Consider the following 25,884-nt stretch of genomic DNA (forward strand, 5'->3'; position numbering starts at 1 on the left):
AGAGAGAGAGAGAGAGAGAGAGAGAGAGAGAGAGAGAGAGAGAGAGAGAAAGAGGAGAAAACGGCGCTTTTATTGCGACGCGTTAAACTTCGTGTTATGTTTCGATACAAAGTTTTGATGGTGTTTTGCCAATGCAAAGAAAAAATTTATTTTATTATGGGAAGTAATTTATTTAACAAATACAATTTAATTTGGTGTGTCATAAAAACCAGCAATGTATGAGCTCACAAGAGACACATATTGAAAGAGAAAAATGAGAGAAAATAAACGAATGACCATAATCATATTAAACGTTTAAAACAAAGCTACAAAGCGAGTCCAAAGTCATTTACATTTACGGCGAACATTGCACACGCAAAAACTGTGACAGACGGAATGACAAGGCGAATGAGAGAAAAGGAGAAAGCATCTAAGTTCAAATATTAAATTTTATAGTATTACAAGCTGTGATTAAACGAAATATTGACTTGATATTTATTACTTAGGCTAGCTTAATTTCTTGTGCATTTTCGCTCTTTTTTGGTTTCAGATTAATTAAATTTCTTTGAATTTATTGATTTGTTTATGAATTTTCTATAGCACAGAATGTACTTGAATGACTTTCCCTGATTTTAATCCTCGTAAAGACTTTTCTTGATTTTAACCCCCGTTAATATCCAGATACAATGAAAACATTGGAAATAGTCAATATTTCACCATTTTTTTTAATTCTCAAAAATTATGACGAGATATAAAGATATAGAAAGGATGCTCAGTCTGGGAAAAATAATAAGTTTCTTTAATATCCATGATCATATTAAATGTTTGAAACAAGTTTAAAGTCCATTTATGACCATTTTCAGCTAAAATTGTAAATGGGAAAAAAGTGTCAGAGAAAGAGAGTAAAAGTTCAAATATTCAATTTTATGGTATTACAAGCTGTGATTAAACGAAATACTGATGATGTTTACTTGCTATCCTTATTACTTGTGAATATTTTGAGTACCGCAACAAAACGTATACTCACCTAAATTCTTATTGGCCAACAGAACGTTTGCTCAGCATCCAAACACATGAACACCAAAAAAGAACATCATTTCATGCAGTCAATTCGTGTTCTGTACTGTGTGCAAAAGACAGCAAAACGACCGAAAATAAAATTTGGATTTTTTTAAACCAAAAATCACAACCAAGGGACGAAATATAAAATCACAAAGAAGAATAACCGCACCGATCTGAATGAGATCCGTTTTTCTCTCTCTTTTTTTTCGCTCAAGTCGTAAAATACATGTTTTTATTGGTTGAGTCAATTTTTTAAGTGATCTGACGCACCGTTGTTTTATACTGTTAAATTAAACGACGAAGTCGACGAAAAAAAAAAACGCGCACAATTTTGAATCAAATTTTCAGTCGATCGTCTTTGTGCCCTTTTATGGATGCAATGAAATTCAATTTTGATGTTCCATCCAAAGGTTTAACACGACATAGACGCAGCGAATGGAATCAGCTGTACTTGAATTAATAAAAAAAGGTACAGCAAAAATGGCAAAGATTTTTTTTTATTCGGTTCATGTGCTGCTCTACCGAAACAAATCCGAAGCCTTTGGTGGTGAACTGACTTATTGCATTATCAATGAGCGCGCATTTTTTTGGGATGTTCGCATTTTGTTTGCCGAAATGCAGATGCATTCAACTCTCTTCTTTCCATCATATGCTCCTTTTTTGTACGTGCGTGTGATAGCCCGACATTGACGCGACATAAAATGAAACAAATCGCTACATGAGCACATTTTGTATATGTGTGTTACGGCGCGGTCACTTCTTATACAAGAATGTCCATTTTAAGCACGTATGTTTGTTTATAAGCGATTTATTGCTCATGTCTGATTGTTTTCACGTTTCGTATGCGTTACATTTTTATCGTGTCCAGTTTTAACAAACTAAAAAAAGGGAGAGATAAGGAGATGGCGAGAGAAGAAAAAAAAATACAATTTTACTGCGTTCCGAAATTCGCTCCACCGCTGCAGGAAAATCGAATCTCTTGCAAACGCATGTTTTGGCATGGTTGAGAGCAAAAAATAAACCACATAAAAAAAATTGAACGAAACATTGTGTATGTGTAGCTGAATTAAATTTTTATTACTTTGACCAATCGACTTTTTTTCGTAAATGTACAACGATGAACTGTTTTTGGATTAATTGAATTGAAACCGTGGTACACTCGTAATTCGATATAGTCTCTTAAAATCGATTGCATTTTATTGCCAAGAGTGAATCGATTCGAAAGAATGTTCCAAGATGTGCGGTGTGAACGTGTACAAAATTCGGTTACAGTGCTGACTACTCATCGGATAGACTCAGATTGCGAAATTTCGAAACGGCTTAGTTAGTAATACTATCTCAAGATAATTTGACTCACAGTCTTATTACCATTTCGATGCGAATCGAACCAATTTGATGCGATATAGGTATAGGGTAACTAGATACTTAATTATAATATAACATTTTATAAATGATTGGATATTGTTTCTCATCATATCCGTGTTATTCGACATGTGTGTCGAAATCGATTCACCTATTCGATCATGGCATCGGATAATACGAAAAAGTGGCAATTTTACAGCTCGGATGCAAATTTATCGTCCAATAAAAGCCAAAGCAATTCAATGGGAATTCATTATGGGTGTTATTTATGTAATTTTTATTGGTCCAAAAATGACCGTTCATGCGTTCGAATAAATAGCATTGTGATAATTGAGTTAACCAGATAACCGAAATGATTACGAATCGCCAAAATCAAATTCTATTTTTATTCAAATGCGTTTTACCTTTAATCAGCTACATCGCTGATTTTTCACTCACAAAAAACAGCAAAAACCCATATTTTTTGATAAAAATCTCTCGTTAGTTTTGACAATCCCGGATATTTATGTGTTTCGCATCCAAGCTATGCGATTCAATGGCGCTGAAATATTGTCCAAATAAAACACACCGTTTTGTTTTTTTGTTTCATTTCTTTTTTCAACATTTTATTTTTGAATATTGACCACGTGCAAGTTCGTGCACCATATCAATGTGTGTTTTTTCTCACATCTTTCTATTGATTTAGTTGTTTGTCGTTAACAATATTATTCACACAGTTCTTCTTAATAAGTTGATGGTTTGAAAATAGTTTATAATATTGACATCGATAATAAATTATTTAATCTTAACGCATTTAATTCTTTAATTTTAATATTTTATTTTACACAAAATTAACGGACTAGATTTTATACATTTATTGCTATTTACACGAATGAAATTGTTTTCCATATATGTGGAACTATTTATACTGTCTCATTATCTTTCTATTATCGCTCTCTCTCTAATCATTAAATCATCTTATCTTATGAATGAAATCTTAATTGCTAACATCGAAACGTTTGAAATTACTAAAAAGATTCTTCATTCTCCGTATTTCTTGTTGATGTTTTTTGTATTTTGTACAAAGTGTCGGCTTTTTCTCAACATTGATTCGAAATCGACGGAATCGTTTAAATAATACAAAAGTGTTTGACAAAATAAACCTCGAACGAAATGGGTGGTGGTTTTTTGGTTCATTTTGTTAAGTTATGGCGACGAATCAAGAAAATTAATATGAAATTTTTTAAAATTCTGACATTATTTAAAAACATGGTAAAAATTATTTAATGAAGTAAGAACGAGCCTTAGTTCAAAATAACGACCAAAATGCTTAAACTTAAAAACAAAGATCTTAATCATTTCCGGCGAAATATAAATGAAATTACATTGTGACAATCTAACTGCGAATGGTGATGACTTCGTTGAGCAGACCACTGTTCATTTGTTCGGGATGCGAATCACGAGTTTTGTCGTCGTTTCGTCTGCTCGCACAAAATACCGTCAAAATAAAGAGGAAAGCAATGATTCCGGCGCACATGCCCAACATCAGTGACTTGTAACGATACTCAGCATCATGGATGCTAATGTATGTGCGATGATAGTTTGGACCATTGTTCAACCATTGTTGGTCTTCATTTGTTGACAGCTCATTAGGACCATCTTCAGTTTCTGACGACGACGATTCGGGTTTCATTTTAATTGCTTGAGTTGTGTCTACTGTCAAAGGATATGACTTCACTGTTATACCGGAGTCCTGAGAAAATGCAAAAGAAGAGAAAAAATTGCATGAGAAAAATGAATTGGAAATGTTTGCATGTCATGAATTAAAACGCTCGAATTTCAAATGCGAGCAACAAAACGTTCTCAATTTTCACAATAGAATCACATTAACGAATGCAAAATGGAGATGAATTCAAGTTGGAAATCAAGAAGAAGTCGAAGACGAGAAAAAAACAGCAATGTACAGATTCAATTTTAAAATTACTGCTTAACGAATGCATCAATTTGAACAGTTCAAATGATCACGAACTGAAAAAATAACGCACGAAGCAATGAAACAATGAACAAACATGGAAAGTGTATTACACGAATGAAATGTGTATAAGAATAGACAACACAACACATGCAGTGGAAAGAAAAAGAGAAAAAAAAACTAGTAGAGTTAATGCTTACTTTGTTTTTGCACGTGACTTGGACTTTATATTTGGTATCTGGCCAGAGGGATAATTCGACATTAGCTGAATCGGTCAATAGATTACCCATTAGACCGCCGCCAAAGACCTCCCATGTCACAAGACAATTGATGAGTTGATTTGTTGGTTCCCATGCCAAATGCGTTGCAACAAGAAATTCTTGTTTAATCATCGATGCAATTCGTAATTGCCATTGATTTTGACCGATTGCCTGTTGATGCGACGATATACTTTTGCATGTTTCCCAGCACTGAAATTAGAAAAGAAAAAGAGAAAAACAAATGAGTCAAAAAATTTAGAAAACCAAAATCTATAAATAAAAAAAACGAGAGAGAAAAGTTTCATTTTATAACGATTGGGCCATTAATCGAGATGCGCGTTGAATGTGCTTGAGATTCGATTGCTCATTCCGTCTCATCGTTTAATTTGTGCATCTTAAACTTATTTATGAGTTCGATTATGAGCATCGATATGGCGTGCTATCTAAATTAAGTGGAAAATGAATGCATACATCGAACAACAATAATAATTTGTTTGGTTGATCGCTTTCAATGTCTATATACGCTATACACACACACAACTGTGCTAGAGATTCTCTAGATGATTCGTATAAGCCACACAGTTGGATAGCAATTTCTCTATTAAATGTAAATCACTTGGACTCATTATGGTTTTTGGTTATGTCGTTCTTACACACCCACCAGCATACATAGGGCACACTTTGATGCAAGCATCAAGAGAATATCAACAACAGCAAAACAACAATAACAAATATAAATAATGTATTGTAATAAGTTTATCGTTTCACAAAACCTTTGACCACACACACACACACATAACGAAAGAGAGAAAGAGAGCTCACTCACTCTGTTGTTGTTCTTTTGCCATATATTTACATAATATTTTCTCCCCCGGTTATAGTAAGTTATTTTGATATCGATGCATGCAAGCAATATTTTCTATGTGTGTTTTATGGATTTCCGTAAATGACTTGCATTGCGGCATCGATTACATTGCATCGTTTATCCATGTGCGCTTGTACCGTACGGTTGTTTTTCGATGGAAACAAAACACCTGTATGTCAATTGCATGTGTTCAAATGTCCATGGATAAATTGTTATGCCTCGTACTTTTTTCGGGGCACATAAACATCTGTACAAATAGCTTTTGGTGAATATATAATGCAAAAACAACAAACCACACACAAAAAAAATAATAAAGAGAGAGAAACGAATCATAGTAATGAAACTGACCCCGACATTTATGTCCACTCGAGACATTCACTTTGACCGCACATTATTCTGGCTACAACTATTCAGCTGTGCAATAAATTACATCAATTCACATTTCTCTCGCTCACTCTCTGGTGCTCGTTCGCTTTCCTAACCCACTCTTTATCAACAAGGAAGTGTTACAGAGTAAGTTCCTAATGCCACATACCGAATAAACATATCACATCGATTTACGATAGCTTGACTTTAGTGCTATTATCGACCGCAGCCATTGCACTCGAAACCGGCCAACCAAAGGTGCAACAATAATAGCTAGCAGACATGTTTGGTTTGGTCAAACTTTTCACCATTTTATCGTCTTCATTTTCGTTGTAAATATGCATCAATTTTGGTTTTGTGTGAACTTTAAAAAAATTTCCCAAATAAGTCTCGTCCAACGGACGGCCGATTATTACCAAAAACAAAAGAACAAAAAATCATTATTGGTTTTGTCTTTCGTTTGGTTAATGTGTATATGATTATGTTCTGTTGAATTGTTGTGAAATATCTGGTAAGGGCAAAATGTCACATTCTTGAAATTCTCCATCACGTACCAAATCACTAAAGAGTTAGCATTAAATTGGTATTTTATGTTGTCAACCTTAAATAGATGTGAATCCCCATGTGATTTTGTTCAATTTAGTTTTTTTTCTCTCTCGTCACATTCGGTTAAACTATGGCTCACTGAATTTTGAATGCGTCACAAGCTGTTTAACAACAACACCAACTGTCGCATCTATCTCGAAATCAATTTGGCTTGACCAATTTCGAAATATTTAGGTGAAATTCCAATGAACATCCATTTGAGATAAGAAGAAGAACAAAACAAAAATTCCAATTGATCACTGTGTGATATGATTTTCGTTTTCAATTTAAACGAAGTGAAGCAATGCTTATTTGTTTGAGCCAATCAATTGAATGAATCGCCATTGGTCATTTTTATTGAACCTCATCGACACTGTGGAATCGAAATTCAATTGGAGCAAACGAACATGCTCCGATTGTTTAACATAAAACGATATATAATATCGAAATCAAATGAAATATAGACACGACGTTTCTTTTTTTTTGGACAGACTATCTCTAATGACCACTGTGTTCATCGATTACAATCTATCGCATTAAAATCAACATGAATTGTAAGATGTAGAATTGTAGAGACGTTAAATTTCATTTAAAATGCTCGAAGCAATAAAAAAAATTTGTTAAACAGGTTCTTACTGCCTCAATGAATTCATTCAATCGAAACTAAAAGACCATTAAGTAAATTGAAATATAAATGTACATCGTAACTACTAATTGTATCAAATATCGAATTTAGATTAGCAGCTCTTTTTTTTTGCTTGATGTTTTTGTTGCCATTGCTAAACGCTTCAAATTAGTTCTTGATTGATTGCAATTGCTCGAGATGCTCAAGTAATATGTTATTAGTTGACTTGATATTTTCAAAGATTTCATTTCGTTATTATGATTAAATCATGCGTATGTCTTACAATCTGACTTCCAAGAAGTAATTTCACTTTTTCGTCTCTTCTTTTTCTTGCTATTCTTCTATAGATGGATATATCTTTCTCTCCCTCCCATCTCTCTCCTTGTCTCTCGATTTCAACATGCATGATTGACAAAAGTTTCTATCCAATTTCATTTCTTATTATGAATCTATTACACGCATTCAAGCTTGTGCTATTGTTTATCTAAAAAATTTCATTTGAAAATTGCATGAGGGTGGAAAAGAGCCCGTGAAAGCTATGTATTTTTTTTAGCCATCGTCAGCAAGAAAAGAAATTGCAAATATCCTGGTGAAGGAAAGTAATATGAGCTTATCTCATGCTCAATTGCTTTTATTTGCGTGAATGCATCGCTAGAAAAACAAGAAAACAGAGGGAGAGCTGCAAATCACAAGAGCATTTTCAAGCGGCATTCGTAAATGAAATGCGTTTTAAAACTCTCGAAATGCGTATTTGATTTGAAATTGTATTGCTTGGTGTGTTTTTTTTTTCATTTCTCATTCTCATTTGATCCAGACATTGAAAAGAGCACATGACATAGAAAATTGCATACCATTCGATTCTCACAAAGTGCTATTAAAAAAAATTGTTGCGCTTAAATCCTCGAATGCATTACTCGCATCAACATGGTACGCACCGAATGTGCGTGTGTACATCTTTGACACGCATATTTATCATTGGATTGTCGTTGATCGACTTAAATTTTAGCCGAGAGCTTCTTCACAATTTTTTTCAATCTAAATTTGAATTCAGTGATATTAGTCACCATTGGATTTAATGGTATCGTCTCATTGCATACCCTGACAGAGCAAGCTTAAACTGCCAACGCAGCAAACGTCCACAAAATGATGGAACGTTCGCATATTAATAATGACAATAACAATAAAAGCGAATGCATTTATTTCAAAATACACTTAATTCCATGTGACAATAAATTCCATTTGTGCAGCTCCAAAACGAAATTCAGAGTGCTGCCGAGCATTATGCTTGCTTAAGAAAAATAGGCAATTTTTTATTATGAACATTTCTTCAAGGTTCTCAATGGCGAGAGAGAGAGAGAGAGAGATGAGACCGTTTCGCAACAGAGATCGTGTGCCTTTTTACTATTTTTAGTCACAAATTGTACACCGGGCATAACCGTGTACTATGATGATACGCCGACAATTAATTTCAATAAATTGTTAATGCTTCGCATAGAAAAATACGATTTTTACTTTTCGTTGCTGCGCGCATCCACGGCTATGAGTCGTTATGTTGAACGGAACGGTGTGTGCAGCAATGAACCTGCAAAAAATCGTTTTTTTTTTCTTCTCGCTCGGCCGTGTCGAAAAGTCAGTAAACCGCTTAACATTAAGTGTAGTGAAAAGTGCAGAATGTGGAAAAATTCAAGAGAAACAAAAATCAAACCGAAAACTCGCTGCTTCGATGCAATATGAAACCGAATGAATGAGAGAATGTCAAGCGAGGAAAAAAAGCGAATTGTCTCTTATTCTCTCGGCCAACATACAATGAAAAATGCATCTAGTCAAATTTGAAAAAGTTCATAATAAATTGTCGTGTAATTTGTTAAGGGGATTTATTTGGATTTACAGTCACACATCGAACAACAACAACGAGTGGAAAAAAGGCAGCTACATATATATTTTTTTTTTCTCGTTTCATTGATGAAAAAAAGAAGGCGAACGAGAGACAGTCATCATGTATGAGACAAATAAAAGATGAACGAACGAATCGGCGAAGAGAGGAGGAAAAAAAAACTTCGCTATTTGAAACTATAATTCACACTGATCACTAAATCAATGTCTATCTGTTTGAATAGTTGTATCTCTGTCGCGGTGTTGTTGCTATTTCATCCATCGCCTTCTTTCTTTCTTCGTATTTCATTTAATTTGTATTCTTTTTTTTCGTTGTTGCTTTTTTTGTCTTTTAGTTTTTATTTATTGACGAAAAATGTGTGTGTATTTGGCCAATGTTGTACACGGCCATCCGTACCACATTTCTTGCCGAAGCTATGCAATAAATAACTGGAAAAATGTGCTCAAGATTCCAATTTTATCGTTTAGCTGTTTGGTTAGTTGTTCTATAGTTTTTTTTCGTTCGTTGATTATATTCCAAACGATGCACGAAATAGGGTTCAGTCTTAGCCGAGTTTGTGTGAATGTGTGTCTTTAAAATTTATGATAATATGCATCTAGTAAAACTATTATTGTTATTATTATTTTCATATTTATTCCCTTATGATGATGATGATGACGATGATTATGTTAGTTTAGTTCACTTTTTTTAATGACGTGCACTCGAACATGCAATTTATCTGGTCTATTATATCGTATGGGCTATCGCATCCAAATCTCTTCACTCTCCGTCTCTTTATCGGCGCTCACGATCGAACGCGACTCGGAATGCACTTCGAATAATGACCGTATAGCATATATGTTAGCGGTGACATAGTGTCACACCGTCAACCAACAACAGAATAGAACAACGCCGTTGACTTAAAAAAAAACGTGATCAAGCAATAAAAACCACGTGAATCTCACTATCCATTTAGTCAATATGGCCTAGAATGTTTAACGCTACAGTTGAAAAAATAGCCTCTTAATTTTTATGTGAATATTTACCTCTATGCAAACAGGTGCCTCGGAACACGTTGCTGCGTCCAATGAAAACTGAAACCAAAAGCAAAATTGAAACAAATTAGTTAACACACAATAACAAATACCAAATTTTATGGAAATTGAAATTGTATAAAAAAATAAACAAACAAACACTATTTTGGGGAATAACTTTTCAATGGAGACGATATGCTAAGCTCTTGAATCAATGAAAATTAAACGGTTTTACAATTAATTCCAATCAAAATATCGATTTGACTTTTTTTAGATAGAGTTTATTTTGAATATGTTGTTGCTTCATTCAAAATCGATCATCTGAATCGAGCATGGTAGTATTGGTGATTGAAATAGACACATTGGTGTGGTTTTACGAGAACATGTTCTAGACAAACCGCAAACGTTAAGCTGACAATACGTGTAAAAGAGTTCACACATTGTAACGTGCCAACGCATCAGAAACACACACGCACACAGTTCAAACGCCTAATTCCATTCTTAATCGACAAAATCAATCATAATTTCACATCATCTCAAGAGGTACATAAACTCTTTAAAAGATGAAACTCTATTCTCTTAAGGTTTTTTTTTCATACGAGCGACTTTTTTTGGTTATAAACTTCTTATGATTTTTTTTTGTATGTGTGGCAAGATAAATCTGGTTATTAATAGTGGTATTATGGTGTTCGACCACTTTGTTCTATGTCACATAGTTGTGATGCATTTTTGTTGTCATAATTCTCCAAAAATGTTCATAAATCATTTATTTTGGTGTTGTGTCGTTGAAAAATTGAGCCGTTTTTTCTTCATTTCTGTCAATGAAGAAGAAAATGTTTCTTGAATTTCGAGAGATGCTATTAAGCTTAATATCTTTATTATGTTTGAACATTTTGGAATTGACATTAAGCACCAAAATGAATTTATTTGATTGTATTTTGTTGTTTCGTTGAGAAACAAAGAAAAAAGTCCGTATTGTTTTTTTTTTTTGGTGTCCAGAAAACGATCAAACGAAAAGAAAAACGCTAAGAGAATTAATTTTTTCTTCGTCTCGAATTCAAAATGAGCCTCAATTTAGCATAATGCTGGAATTTTTGTTTATAACCTATTGGTTATTCACATAGTTATGCCAGCGATTTCATAATCAAACAATGCACAATTTGCAGTAATTTGTTGTTTATTTCATCGAACGATGATGATCGCCCGTTCGTTTCAAAAGAGCAAAACAATTGCTATCGAGTAATTGCTGCAATGATTTATAAAAAAAGGTATAAATAAATACCGAAGCGATTCAAAGTGTAATTGCATAAGCATACGAAACCAACAACGGAATTAATTAGCCATCAAACCAATAATTGTGTATTATTGATTCATCGATTTCGAACGAGGCGAGAAAAGAACGAACGATTTAGATAGAAGAAGAAAACCACAGCACTGAAGAACGTTTAAACGTCAATCACGTACAATGAACTGTTCAAATTCACAACTGTGTATTCAACTGTTTTATATTAATTCGTGGTTTGTGTGTGTTTGTGTTTTTTTTAATTTGAATAATTCAAATCGCTCGCATTTCGATCATCTACTCTGTAAGAATCAACAAAATTACGCAGCAATTTTCAGCATAAGTGGCGATGCCTTCATTTTGATCGAAGAAAAACAACCACAAAAACAACTGGAAACGGCCAAGTAACGCCGTTTGACAGCCGAAGCAAGCCATCAACGTTGGAATATGCAATTCAACGAAGCAAATGAGAATATAGAATGTTTGGTAGATCATACATTTAAGTTGATGTGTCACTTATTCCACACTCGTTTGCTCTCACCGTTGAATAACAATTGCTACATTTTACCATTCACCAAAACAACATGTACAAGACCGATCGATTGACAGCTCTCTTCCCGGCTCCGCTCGATTTATATAGGTGAAATTTATTGCTTCATTTTGCCCATACGCATGCAAAACAGTCATCTATTGCCATCAGACACATTAGACACATTTAACTATCATCCATGCCCTGCATTGAATTGGTTGCGCACATTCAATGAGAATATTTATTTGCAGTTTAAATGCATTCTTCTGCTTCAAATGATCGCATAGCTTATAGATTGCGAACATATATCCGTTACGGATTTGAAACTTCATATTTTATTCGAATCAGGCTATTTAGCAACTCGTACACGTCAAGACACTTCTATTCTTCTTTATTTTTGCTTCCTTTTGATGCTCTTCTTTCATCGTTTTAATTGAAAAGACGCAAAAAAAAACATTAGCCACGCTCTTCATGCCCAACATCATCGAATGCAATTGACAACAACTGACAGAATGAAAACGCCGATCTTACGGTTTTACAATGACAATATAACATGGAAAAATGTCATTTAGTTACGCATTTTTACCTGTGTATTATGTCTTTGTATCGGTTTCTATTCACTAGTATATTTTCTGGTTTCATTGATTTTGTGTTTTTTCCTTTTCTCCTGCAAATTCACAACTCAATGCGCACAAAGACTATACGGCCATAAATAATGCATAAAACTGCACGGTAGAGCAAAAGAGCCCTACGGCATAACACTCTGATCTTTTGCAAAAATATGCTCACTCTCTCTCCACATCGTTTGACATGGTTGTTTTTCGGCTATTGTTCCGCTGTCATTCAAAGTATTGGATCGAGAGAAAAAAATATATGTATACGCAAACACAGTGCACATCCGGTACACCTTTTTTTCGGATGATTTGTGTGTGCATATATAACTTTGTGTTGAGAGAGCACTTACACAAAAGATAACCAACATACACAATGAATCGATTTTAACATACGCAAACAGTATTATTTCCAGTAACTTATGAACTTCAATCGTTTCCTGCTTTAACACCAAACAATGTCACTCAGCAACAATTTATTTACTGACTTAGTGCAACTGACAGATATTGTCATATTACATACTATTACCGAAAAAGGAGTCTTGAAACGCGAGCTACACCGAAAATAAATTGGATGTTAAGAAAACGAACGATAAAATAAAATTGGTTTTTCTTCTCTTTCTCTAGCATTGTCATTCTTTCTATTAGAAGAGATATTAAAAAAAGAAAGTCGACATGCTGTCTAAATAGATTTGAAGGGATATTGATGCCGTTCGAAGCATCTTCTAATGACAACTGATGTTTTCTTAGCTTAAAAGTCAATAAAAGAATTGAATTCTTGTATTTGTTCCGATTCCGGAACAATGCAGACAACGAATTGAGAAGGAAGAAAAATTAAAAGTTTCCACTTTTTGAAATGCCTCAATAAAAAAAGAGTCTTGAATAAGTAGTCTAAAATAAGAAAGGAATGCTGAGTTCATTGTTACAATTGGTCGGTTATTCTTTGTTGAAAAAAATAATTTTCTCACCGTCGAGTCCATTTCAATTGACATCCTCTGTGCTTAGTTGTCATTTGCTTTTATAAGTGACAGCAGGAGTCTGAGTAGATGTCACACGAGTAAAATCGATGATCCGACAAAAAAAATTACATACAAAATATATGAATTATTTTGATCTCAATGTCTTTCCTATTTGCTGCCGCTTTCTCAGGACGCAATTTACCTTTGACTCAAACTTTGACTTTGTTCGAATGTACCATTCAGCCAACAATGGCTTTGGTCCGTTTTTTCACTGTTGAGACTTTGATGTGCTCGATGGAATAAACGAACCAGAGAAAAATGAACATTTATTGAAATGTTGGTATATATCGGAAGTACCAAATAAATGATAGCCTCATATTCATATCCATGCCATGCTTGAAATATGTATGACTTTCACTTGAACAAGAAAGAAAAATGGCAGCGTTTGACGAGATAAGAGAAAAACCGGCATCCACATAAAGAAACAGCAATGACATTTACATTCATGTTTCACAAAATGACATCGATAAAAGAAATAATGCCATTTTTGGTATTTTACTCGTTTAGATTTATTGATGATATATTCAACGTTCTTTTTTTTGTTGTTGTTGTTTGATGGATTGCTGCAATCGATGCAGTTATTTCTTTTGCTTTCTAATGGTGTTTCGTGCCATCCAGAAGTGAAGTTCATATCAATATTTCTACGATTTGACAACATTTTGATGAATAATGAAGCAATTGTGTGATAAATCGTAAGTGAATTTTGTCGATTTTTGTCAACAACAGCAGATAACGAGAGAGAAAAAAAAATGGATTTATACTCAACCGTGACACATCATTGAAAACGAATTGTTTTCGCTTATGAAATTCTCATCACGTGCATTGCCTTTAAATGTAACTTTGGACATGATAAAAAAAGAAGAGAAACCAGTGTAACTGAAACAAATGAAATTAAATATGAAATGCATGCAACATCGACGAAATGAAGTATCCAAAGAGAATAAATAAATTCTCAAAAATGTCATATCAATGAAAGCATCAAACATCGAAAAGCATTTCGGAATGCGTTTGCCATATCATCGTGCATCGCTGCAAGTGTTAAGAAATGTTTTCGTTATGGAATGAAAGTGAGCGAATTGTTCACGTTTTGACCATTGCGACTGTTGCAAATTTTATTCAATAAAAATACATATTTTTGGAGTGAAAAATATGTGGTTTTTCTGTGCGACTGCACAATTGTTGACGAAATTGATATGATCCAAGACGAGTAGCGCGATATACTAACAATTCGTTAGTAACGACCTTTTATTTGCACATTCACATACTAAACCTTATTAAAATTCTCAAGATGGGAACAACAACGAAATGACCGATAATCGAAACAATCAACACATCACATCGACAGTATTTTTGCTGGCGAGTAGATACAAAAAAAAAATTAAGATGCACACTCATGTTGAGAAAGAGAGAAAATGTATCAAGTAAATACGAAATTCTTTGGCATTCGAATATGTTTGCGATATGATCACATCGCTCGATTCTCGACTCTCGCACGAACTGCATTCAAAAAGATGACAAATGAAATTAAAAGGAATGGACACTACCAAAAACATTGTATCACACACATTTGGAAGTGTAGAAAATGATATGAGAAATAAAATTGAATCGAAAGTTTCATCTTTCTTCGAAATGATAATCAGCTTCAGCGGCGGCGAGCATTGAGAATCAGAAGAGAGAAAGAGGGAGAGGAGGAAGAGACACTGAGGAAGAGAAAGAATCAAAGTAGCGCGATAGATGACTAACTAAGAATGAGAGAGATCATGGACCGAGCTGAAGAACCAGACGAATTTAATGTCATAAACACCGAAATATGCATATCAAGATTCAACTCGGTCTCACTTACGATTATATTCAGTGATGTGCTCATGCTCTTTCTCTAGAGTACGCACAGTTGTCTGTCTCATTCTATTTGACATTACATGATTCAATTTTTTACTGTTGTTGTGAAAAGTGCCAAATGATATAAACTCTCTGTTGAATTCGGTCGCATGGATTTGTGTTGCACATCTTTTGTGGCTCATGAAATTTTTATACTTTTATACAGTGTTTTTTGTGTGTGTGAGAGATAGATTTTAAACGCTTTTTCACGTTTGCCGAGAGAAGTAACGATGATAATGCTGATGCGACAATGATATGGATATATTGCATACCTATCCGTTTTTGGTGTGTGCGATGAAAAAGAAATTAAAATGGATATCCACATGAGAAATGGCATGGGTTCGGGTTTCATTGTTTGGGTCGGGTTACTTGTGGCTGAAGTTCAATCTTCTGTTTTACGTGTCTTTTTTTTGGGAAAAATTCCCCGAGATAAATATTCAGTGTCGGTGATGACGACGACAACGATGTTGTCTTTGTTACTTCATTTGTGTCGAATTGCGTATTCATATTCAACGTTTCAACTCAAATTTTCATTTTGAAGATTTGTCTGCGTCTAAATTCTTTTGATTTCAGCATTTTTCGGAGGCTTCGCCTTTTCGTTCGTCTTTTTTTCTTTCTCTTCCCTGCTTTCGTCTCGCACATTCACGATTTTTTTTTTTATTTCTTCTTCCACTTGGACCAAAAATGTAAAATGTGAAGAAGATTATGTGCAAAGAACAAATGCTAAAACAAAAGCCAAAAAACAGCATAAACCAACAAAAGGAGCTGTTCAAATCTCGATGCGTTGCCTCTTACCATGCACTCGCACCATGTGTATACGCTTTGTTTTCTCGATATGTGACATTTCATTGTTTTTTTTTTCTGTACATTTGCAAAAGACGGCCATTGTTCTGCGCTGCAGGATTGTGTACACTTTTTTTCCTTCTTCGTATTACGTTGCCATAAAGGATCTTCATTGCTATCTGTGACTTCGTATCCCACTCACAGTACATACAATCGTTTAGCTCTATTTTGCAACGGTGAGTGTATTTTTTTTTTGGTTTATTTTTGCAAGTCAGAATTCGCGGAAAGAAAGTACCATAAATTCAATTTTGGCCATGTTTTATTGAGAAAGTGGCAAGGGGTGCAAGAGTGGTTTATCATTCAATACAAAATGTGGACATACTGGAAACGTATATGTCACAAAAATCTTGGTATATTCTTGGTCTTAAGACCCATTCAAATAAACCATAAATCTCCAGTGATGCTTTTTTGCATGGAAGCCATTCGTGGAAGTGATGTACAGTGTATTTTTCGACACGCACAACGCGAACAAACGAAAAAACTTGCACAAATAAATTTTCTTCGACTTTGCAGACATTTTTTTTCAATTGAGCAAGGGAAATATGATTTTTTTTTCTTTCTTGTTGTTCTTTCACTCTCCCTCTTGCTTTAGATTAGCTTCGGAAATGTTTCCACTGAAAATTTCAAATAAAAACCCACACATTCAAAGTCATAAAATATTTTTCAGCTCTTAAAACACCGCACAAAACATTTGGAAGCGAAAAGGAACAAAAATGAAGTTGAAAATGTCGAGCGACAGAGCGAATTGTCTGCGCCACATAACTTTTCGATTAGCTGTGCCTTCAAATATTTACGTTGTTGTTTTTTTCCTCCGAAAAAAAGCGAATCTCAATGGACTCTAGACTGTGTGTACTTTTTTGTGTTGTGTATCTTTTTGGTTTCGTTGAATGTTCAATGCATGTCGTTCGATTTGTGAGTTGCCAAGTGCAAGTGAAGTTGTGGAGGAGCGCATGAAGTCAATTTCACATTATTATGTATCATCGTCATTAGTTTTTCATTGTTGTTTTGCTCTTGTTTCATTATTTTATATAGATATGTTGTTGGTTTTTTTTCGTGTGTGTCGCGCGTTTCTTTTGCATTGACTTCAATTCACAGTTGAGCCATATGTATGCCGGTTCTTGTTCATTGTGCACACACAGATACTCATAATTCCAACATTTTCTATTGAAGCAACAAAATAATTATTGCATACGAATACGAGCAATCTGTCTCGAAACGGGAAAAAAAAGAACGGCCAAAGCAACAACAGAAGAGAGAAGTACTTGTGTGCAACGAACGACAACAATGTGAACATCTGAAGAGCAAGAGAGCAAGCACGATACAAACAGAGAAAAAAGAGCACACAGCAGGAAAAGAATGTTCTCATGTTATTATTAGAGTTACATGAAAATGGAAAAGATCGATGGCACATAAAAACTATAATAATACTGCAACGTAAACAACTATAAATAACATTCCGCCGTTGAGTTTGGTCGTTGAGTCGTTTGTTTGCTTTTTTCTCTCTCCAATTCTTCTTCTTCTTCTTTTTTAAGTCGTATGTGAGCGCCTTATTGTGTATGACTTTGTGAGCTCCACACGCATTGAAGCGAGAGTGAGCGAGAGAGAGAGGGCCGATGATGAGAAGAGGGTGAATCGCGTCTTGACTCTTGTAAACGATCCGCTGCCAGATACATTTTACATGTGTACATGCGAAAATAGTTTATTCGTCGCCCAAGCGTTGCATTGGTCCCAACGCCATTGACGACGGTTCATGAAATGTTTGTCTATTTCAACGGCGCTCCATATCATTACAACAATGTGATCGCACACAATTTCATTCATTTACTCATACGAGAATATGTGAAACGCATAATTGAAGTGGATGTTATGCTTGCGAATCTAGGCGAACTGTTTGTTTTTCGTACACACAAAACAAACTCAAACCCAGTCAAGATATATAGGAGCGAATAAAAGAGGCGAAAAATGCCAAAAGGAAGAAATCAAACGACTAAACATTTTGCTATATTTTAATTTACATTGTTAAATTGCCATAAATTCATCCGGCGAATAGGAGCAAATGCGGAACATGCTGCAAGAGAGCCAGAGAGAGAGCAGGCAAAATGGCTAAATGGTGTGTGCATTAAAATATGGTGGTTCCAAATTTATCGTCATCATCGTACCATAAACCGATCAGCCGAAGGGAATGCGCGCACTTGGAATACGCTAAGTAACACAATAACATCCAGCTAAAGAAACGCCAAACGAAAAAAATGCCATTTCACAAGACGAAAGACCCGTTATATATTTTTTTTTATTTCTTCTTTTGAATTCCCGGATCATGCTACTCAAACGAAAAACGCAGCGGAAAACTTCCTGAAATTCAAGAGTATAGCTCGGTCTTCATTTGCGTCATTGCTTTTGTTTTTAACAATCCCTCATTTATAGTATGTCGCCTTGTCTGTGTGTTATGTTGTCGGTTGCATAAAGTAAAAACGCGTAAATGTGTGGATGTGTCTGTTGTCGGAAGCAATAGATAAATTTAATGTCGCATGTTCACATAAATATTTTCTCAAGGGATAAAAAAGGCGACTCTCGACAAAGAATGTGGTTTTTCTTTTCTCTTTTCTATCCATGAGACATTACACAGAGACTACACATTTTCTGTGTGAGTTGCGTTTATATTGTGGGATGTCTGACTGTTACTCGTGTCTAATGGATTTTGACGGTTTCAATTTTGGCATGAATGCACGCGTTCATTTCTGCAACAAGAAAGACACATTCACACACACATGCACAGAAAAAAAAATCGCTATAAAAATTGGAAAAGATAGAGTATAGCGAATTTTGCGCATCGTTTGCATCCACATTGAATATGCTTGTTGCATTACACCACATGCAGTGAGTGCCTAGGAAATCTATGCCTAATTACCTTTCATTAGTTTAAATTTGTCGTTTGTGGATAGCCGTCGACGTCGTCGTCGCGCACGAGACCGATTAAAGTGGAAAAACACCTCTAGTGACATGTAGACGCGTTGTGCACCATGTTAAACACTCCATAGGACAGTTATATGGTGAACTTTATCTATCTCTCTCTCGATGTGTGTGTGTTATGTCATTCAAACGTGCAAATTGTCCACGGTAAAAAGCGGGAGCAAAAATGAGTACGGCAGCCTTGTGATAATTTGATATTTTGTCAGAGTGCGCGATGCGCTGGAAAAGCGAAACCGAAAAACAGCAGGAATTTAATTTTATTACACATATCAGACAAATTATATGCCCGCACACACAACACACAGCATCCGAAATTCTGGGCGAAAAAAAAGTCGATCCATGTCCATGTCGTTTGTTTGCTGTAGTACATGGTGTGATGTTGAGCGTCAATATCAAAGGTGAAATACATTGATATATGTTTTACATGGAGCACATTTTTCGATTAATCATTTACACAGTCAATTTAACCAGCGGAATGTGGTTGCGTTTTTCTTTTGTTGTGCGTTGTTCATAGATTCAGGCTGTGAATGTGTGTGAATTCAAAAGTGAGAATCAAACAAATGTATGAGCAAACGGTGCACACAACAAATTTGTTCAAACAAACAAACAATAACTGTTTCCGTAGCTGATCAACGCATTTTTCATTCAAACACTCCGTTCATTAGACATACCATACAAATATAACAAAATAAAACGATTTTTCGCCGTTTAAATGAAACTGTACCGCCCGCAACTACGCTTTAAAACGCACATACAATGGCAACAAAATGCAGCAGTTGAAGTATCATTTTTAAAAGTGGCATTAATGCATGAGTGATTTTTTTTCATCGTTGTTTTTTTTCGAGTCGGCTGCAACGCACCTTATGCAATTTACCAAATAAACACCACAAACAATGCATCACACACATCATGGTTCACGATCTCAATTTCCTACAATGACGACGAAGGCTACGACTGTATGTGTGATGATGATCGACGTGAACGCACGCCGAACATTCTGTCACGGAAGATATATACAATGTTTCTATTGTTGCAAGTCTTGCGTTGCATAATAATATAATATGAACCGTTTTAAAACTAAAATGAACTTCACGGCTTGTTTTGATAGCTTGTTAGACAGTCACTTTGTTTTTCAATGTTCTTACAAACGAAATTTTGTTTTTCGAATTGTTTTTTTTTTCAATGCGAGATCGCTTACAATGAGTAATATAAACGTAAACAATTCACTCAATTCCACGAGCGAATAACACATGTTTCTTTTCGAAATTAAAAAGACTAAATTAGCAAAATGTTCGTGTGTGATCGATCAAAGTATGTATTTCTCTCTCGCTCTCTCTCTCGATGTTTGTCTCGTCGAAGATGCCGAGCATGTATCAACCTTTTATGGTTTTATACTTCCATTTAGGGAACAATAAAACAATTTTAAGGCTACGATTACAATGCACAATCGTTTAAGGAATGCACTGAATAATTTATGTCATGTATTTTCGGGTGACAAACTCTTCGTATATATCATTCGGCAATGATGCCGAATAAAATCAACAATGATATAAACGTATTTGAATTTCGGAATAGCACACGTTTGGTGATGGTATCGTCTTTCATTTACATACTTCATCTAATTTCCTTTGTTTTTGTGTTTTGTTTTTTTTTTTTTGACAAAATGAACATATGGACTTTATTTATTTATATAACATTCGGAATGAGCTCGTAAAGTGGAAAAGACACACCGAGTGAGAGTGCCGTACATTGTTCTTACTTAAATTAGTTTTTGTGTATGTGTGTGTGTGTCGCTTAAATGATGGCGATAATCGAAAATCTACTGCCGATACGGCTGTTATTTGTGAGTCAATGTGCGTTATACACACTACGCATGAATATGCATGAGACTTTCTGTGAAAGAATGAGATGTGTGTTTGGCGAAAAGAACAAAGACCGGGGAAAAAAGCACACATAAGGCAACTAAATTAAATGTATAGGCTGTAAGCAAGTTTGAACGTACAATGTAAACATTCGAATGAATAAACAATGAAATGGCTTGAGTAGCGCGCGCACTTATTCTCTCTTTTTTACCGAAGAAAACATTGTACAATAGCGCGCAATCGCCTCTCTAGCACGAAAAAAAAAACAGAAACTAAACGGAAAAAACTGTCCAAACTAAAGTGGTGCTACGATAAAACAACCAATTGAATTTGAGAACGTACGGTGTGCGGTGTGCTGGCCAGCAATCATTGATTCCGAAGAAAAAAAATTGAAACAAGTAAATGAAGCAACTTTTAGTATGATTATAATCATTGTTTTACATGAAAAATGCTCATTTTATGTTTTTATTTAAAGTAATTTTTTGCTCGTCTCTGCCGGCCAAAACGTGCGACCAGTTTTGAGCCATGATTTGATGACTTTCAATCCACTCTCATCTTTACTTATACTTACTCTTTATCTTTTTCGTACGTATTTTGTGCGTAAGTAACAAATCAAAAACATGTATTGGCATTTTTTTCTCTCTTCTCATTCGCCAAAAAACGAAAAAACCAACACCAATCTGTATGCATTGCGTTGCGTTTAAACCGGCTGTATAATGCACGTCGTAATTACTGTGCAATTATTTCTCTTATTATTATTTAATTATTTTTGCTTTGCGGTGATTGTGTCTGGGCATACTGACTGTCATTTGAAATTTATACACATACTTGGTTCGTTCATTTTCGACGTTGTTCCGTCGTTTTTCTTTGCATTTTCTTCCATTTTTTTTTATCGGCCGTTTTTTTCTTTTGTTTAAAGCAAAAGAAGATTTTTGCTGTCTTTTTCGCCCAATTCGTGACGTTTTTGCTTTCCATTTTCTTGTTCAGATTTGCTTTTGAACTATGATCAAGTCGACTTTTTGCTGGGCTAGCAGATCTTTTTTTCTGTCTCAATAATCATCGTTCCATCACGGTTTATCTCTCTTCCATTTTTTATTGCACTTGTACATTGTCGTTTATTTTTGTTTTGTTGAAATAAACTTTTTCCCTTCCTCAACTTTTATTTAAAATTCCATCAGAACCGTTTTTTTCTCTCTCAAAAAGAAAATGAACTGGCTCACTTTTGGATGTTTGCATGGCAATGTTTTTATTATATATACGTGTCTCAATATTATTATTATGCATTAAGAAAAACACGGATTGTTATTGCGTGTATATGATATGAAACGAAATGAAAAAAAAGAAACGCTGAAACTGAGATTCGGTGTCTATAATACTTTAATTCGCATTGGCTTGCGAACGGGCGAAAGCAAAATACACACACATACTCTCATGCTGGCCGAACACAAAGTATTTTTTTTGTACAGAAAATTGAATTTTGCCCACGGCACACCATAATTGACTTATAAATTTGTACATGCATCCTATAAAGATGCCCGTATATTGTTTGGCTTGCACATCACTTCCACTTTGTGTACACCAAACATACCAACATACCGTTTTTTTGTGCTCCTTCATTCTTCTAGTCTCGTGTAATGCTGCGATTCTCTTTTTTCGTTCATGTCTTGGAATTACGCTCTGATTTAGCTTTTCATATCGCATATGGCATAAGGTAGAATACCAAAAAAAAACGACCGACGGGTAGGAAAAAAATTAAACTTTTTAAATCCATACGCATAAACGGTATGGTAAACTTTTTTTTTATCCATCGAGACAAAGATTACGAAGAAAGAGGTATTTTTTTTCTCTCTATCAAAAAATAGAAAATCACCGAAGCAAACTAAGAAAAATCGAAAAAAAAACCGTATGGATCTGATCAGACAGGAAATAATCCTTAATTAAGCGTAGACGAACAGTTTGTACAAAAAAAAACTAGGCCACACTAATTTTCTTCTTTCTTTTTTGGTAATCTCTAAGCTACTGTGTTTGTGTTTAATTCTTCGTAATTGTGTGTTTTTTTTAATACACAAATTGTGTTTTTTTGTTAATCTTTAAATTGGGGGCTACCTTTTATGTGAGCAAACACGACAAAATGTTTCGAAAGATAGATGTTTGTACATACCTTTTGTAAACATGCTTCACGGCAATTGTCAATTTCGGTTGATAATTCGTTGGAAGATAATTCGTTAAAATCACTATTTAAACTGCCGCTATCGTTGATGCCGGCTGTATTGGTTTTGGCACTGATTTCAGCGATATGTGCAACGCACAAGAACAATAACACCACAGCGGCTGTTGATTCCATTTTGGTTCTAACAGATTTATTTATTTTTGTTTTTGTTTTTTTCGTTCGACCTTTTTGTCACGGAAATATCCAAATTTGGTAATTTGTTATTTTTGTACAAAATTACCCTAGGGGGTAGACATGATTCATTTGATTCACTGTGATTCAACAGATTCACATTGTTTAGATGACATTTGAAATGTCACTTATGTGTCATGAAAGAAATATTTATTGATAAATTAAAATTATTTGTCTTCGAAAAAATGATTTCTTGACGTTTTTTTAAATGTATTAACTCATTTTTTTTTATCTATTTCGTGTTTTTCTAGTAAATTCCAAATAAAATCAACGATAATATTTAGAATTTGTTGAACGATCATGTTAGTAAAACCAAAAGTGATGCTTATTTGACATTTGAATGATTCATTTGATTCACTGTGATTCACATGATTCAAAGTTTTATAATTCGTGTCTACCCCCTTGAAATTACCGCTCTTTTTTTGTCTCAAATTTCGACCAACGCAAATATGAAATTAGTTTTTATTTTAATTATTCAACTTTCTCTTTGTTATTTTAACATTTCGATTAATTTTCAATCAGCACTTTTGTTCAGAATATTTTTTTTTTTCGATTCAAGAAAAATTTCAATTTTCAAATTAAAACCAATTTAAACCAAAAAAATGCAACACAATATTTTTTGCCAATTATTTTTCGTCAAATCAAGTGACTTTCTATCGATTTAAAACAAAAAAAACACAATAACTCCCGGCTAAGTGTGCAAATGAAAACAAATCCGTTCGGAATATATGCGATAAAGAAATGTATGTTCGTTCAAAGTACGATAAATGTGGTTAAGCAAGCTCGGAGCTGCATCTACTCGGCGCAACGTTTCGAATGATACTGAATTGTGTTGGTGGTAAAATGCAGTGAGTGAAACTGAAACGAAACAAAATGTATATATTGTGAGTTCCGCACACACACATATGGTTGTTTGTTAACACACGAGAACTTCTTCGGGTATATTGTTTAGCAGTAACGAAACAATGGTATCGGTTGGTACCGCATGTTGTTTTTATTATACGATCTCTTCTCAATTCTTTTCGTTTCTCCAATTCGGTATACGCATATTCTCGCTCATCTCTCGGAGCAATTCTTGGTAGCACTGCTTCGTAAGAGAGTTATATGATGTTCTATGCGAGAAAGATGGGGCAAAGAGATGAAAGAGTGTAAAATTCGATATGGTTTTGAGTTTTTGCTCAATTCTCTCATATCACTTCTCCTGCGGACGACGGATGCTACTCTCTCTCTTGCTGTGTGTTTGTATCTCTCCATTTGTTATGCGTTTGTGCGTTGAATTTGCTGTTTTCGACAACGGGACCGAATGGATGACACCGAGAGATGGCACCGCTGAGATCATTTCTGAAATTATCTTTTACTCTTGTGTATTTTTCCATTAACACCTTTCAATGTTGCCGTGCACAATCTCAATGTCCATCGCAATTTCATGCGATAATCATTTGATTTGGAATTACGGCATTTGTCGAGAGATTTCGTTTATTTTTTAATCGTTTTGCGAGCGTTTGACTTCGTTTTTATTCGACTCTTTTTTTTCTCGCTCTCTTATCATTTTATTTGAACAAATTGCTTGTTTTATGATCTTAATAATGTGATTTTATAAGCTACACATTGAAATTCTGCAAATTCACCGAATTATTTGCAAGCATTCAATTATGATAATTTGCATTCACATTCGTTCGGGAAAGACTTCATCGATTTGCACATAAGAATGGAATAGAGAGAGAGAGAAAAAGAAAGAAACAGTACCGTGAATAATAGCTGGACCGGATTTAATGTCATGCAAAGGTATTTTACAATTAAATTTACGTTTTCATCGCTTTTTTCGTCGTATGGTTCTGCAGATTTTTTTTTGACAATTTACGGTATTCGAACAATGAAAAGAGAGGTCTTTTACATGAAGAAAAACGGCTGAAGAATGCTTCGTGGTCTTTCAGTGAATTCAATTCATTTTCATCGTCATCATCATCACAAAAGATGCAAAAGTGAAGAGTTGATTTTTTCCATTCTTGTTAGTTTTTTTGTTTAACTGAAATTTCATACGTTTCAAAAGAGTTTCTTATTTCGCTTTTATTTTGTTGGCCAAAAACAGTAGGACTCGTGGTATAATTGCTCACCGCAAAGGAAGCAAAATGATTTGCATCGAACGAAACGATTTATGGGTTTCTTTCTCTCTCTCTCTCTCTCTCTCTCTCTCTGCTGTTTCTCCTTCTCTCGAGTAATTTATGCCTTTTATTCATTCATGTAATGCAATGAATTTGCTTGTGTTTGTCAACACAAAAAGAAAACATTTTTTTTTCTTTGCAAAAAAAAACACATCTGATTTTATGATTGAAGCGAGTAATCAAAACATTTCCATTGCAACAACTTAATAAGCATGGTACAAAAACGTAGATTCTTTTTAAATACAAAAGGCTCTTTGTTAATGTGCACTCTGTCAATCAACCCGAAAAAAGTAGAGATTTTCAACTGCCGGACAGTAGCATTGAATGCAGTAGCATCGACTGATAGCGAACCATTATGACGTTTG

At 34.6% G+C, this 25,884-nt stretch overlaps 1 protein-coding gene across 3 annotated transcripts; it reads right to left on the bottom strand.

Annotated features, from left to right (window-relative positions):
- Window positions 1–2,992: 2,992 nt before the first annotated feature.
- LOC116343432 lies at window positions 2,993–24,167 on the bottom strand. Of its 3 annotated transcripts, none has more exons than XM_031771477.1 (5): window positions 24,120–24,167; window positions 23,118–23,350; window positions 9,975–10,022; window positions 4,555–4,824; window positions 2,993–4,135 (listed from the first exon to the last, which is right to left on the bottom strand). In XM_031771477.1, exons 2-5 carry the CDS (start codon window positions 23,298–23,300, stop codon window positions 3,779–3,781), a joined length of 858 nt encoding a protein of 285 aa, XP_031627337.1. In that variant the 5' UTR covers window positions 23,301–23,350; window positions 24,120–24,167; the 3' UTR covers window positions 2,993–3,778. The 3 variants fall into 3 exon arrangements, with proteins under 3 accessions (XP_031627337.1, XP_031627336.1, XP_031627335.1); XM_031771476.1 differs by lacking the exon at window positions 24,120–24,167 and adding an exon at window positions 23,756–23,910; XM_031771475.1 differs by lacking the exon at window positions 24,120–24,167 and adding an exon at window positions 23,770–23,901.
- Between the last annotated feature and the right edge of the window lie 1,717 nt (window positions 24,168–25,884).

The sequence above is a fragment of the Contarinia nasturtii genome, unplaced genomic scaffold (assembly GCF_009176525.2).
Source record: "Contarinia nasturtii isolate CC-2019 unplaced genomic scaffold, AAFC_CNas_1.1 Cnas_scaffold_993, whole genome shotgun sequence".
Lineage (NCBI taxonomy): Eukaryota > Metazoa > Arthropoda > Insecta > Diptera > Cecidomyiidae > Contarinia > Contarinia nasturtii.

What these genes read in the sequence shown, in the direction of transcription:
- LOC116343432 (XM_031771477.1), bottom strand. Translation starts at nt 23,300, where the DNA reads ATGGAATCAACAGCCGCTGTGGTGTTATTGTTCTTGTGCGTTGCACAT. An exon ending in AGGCACCTGTTTGCATAGAG is followed by an intron (nt 4,825 to 9,974) that starts GTAAATATTCAC and finishes TTCTAATTTCAG; the next exon opens with TGCTGGGAAACATGCAAAAG. An exon ending in AAGTCACGTGCAAAAACAAA is followed by an intron (nt 4,136 to 4,554) that starts GTAAGCATTAAC and finishes GCATTTTCTCAG; the next exon opens with GACTCCGGTATAACAGTGAA.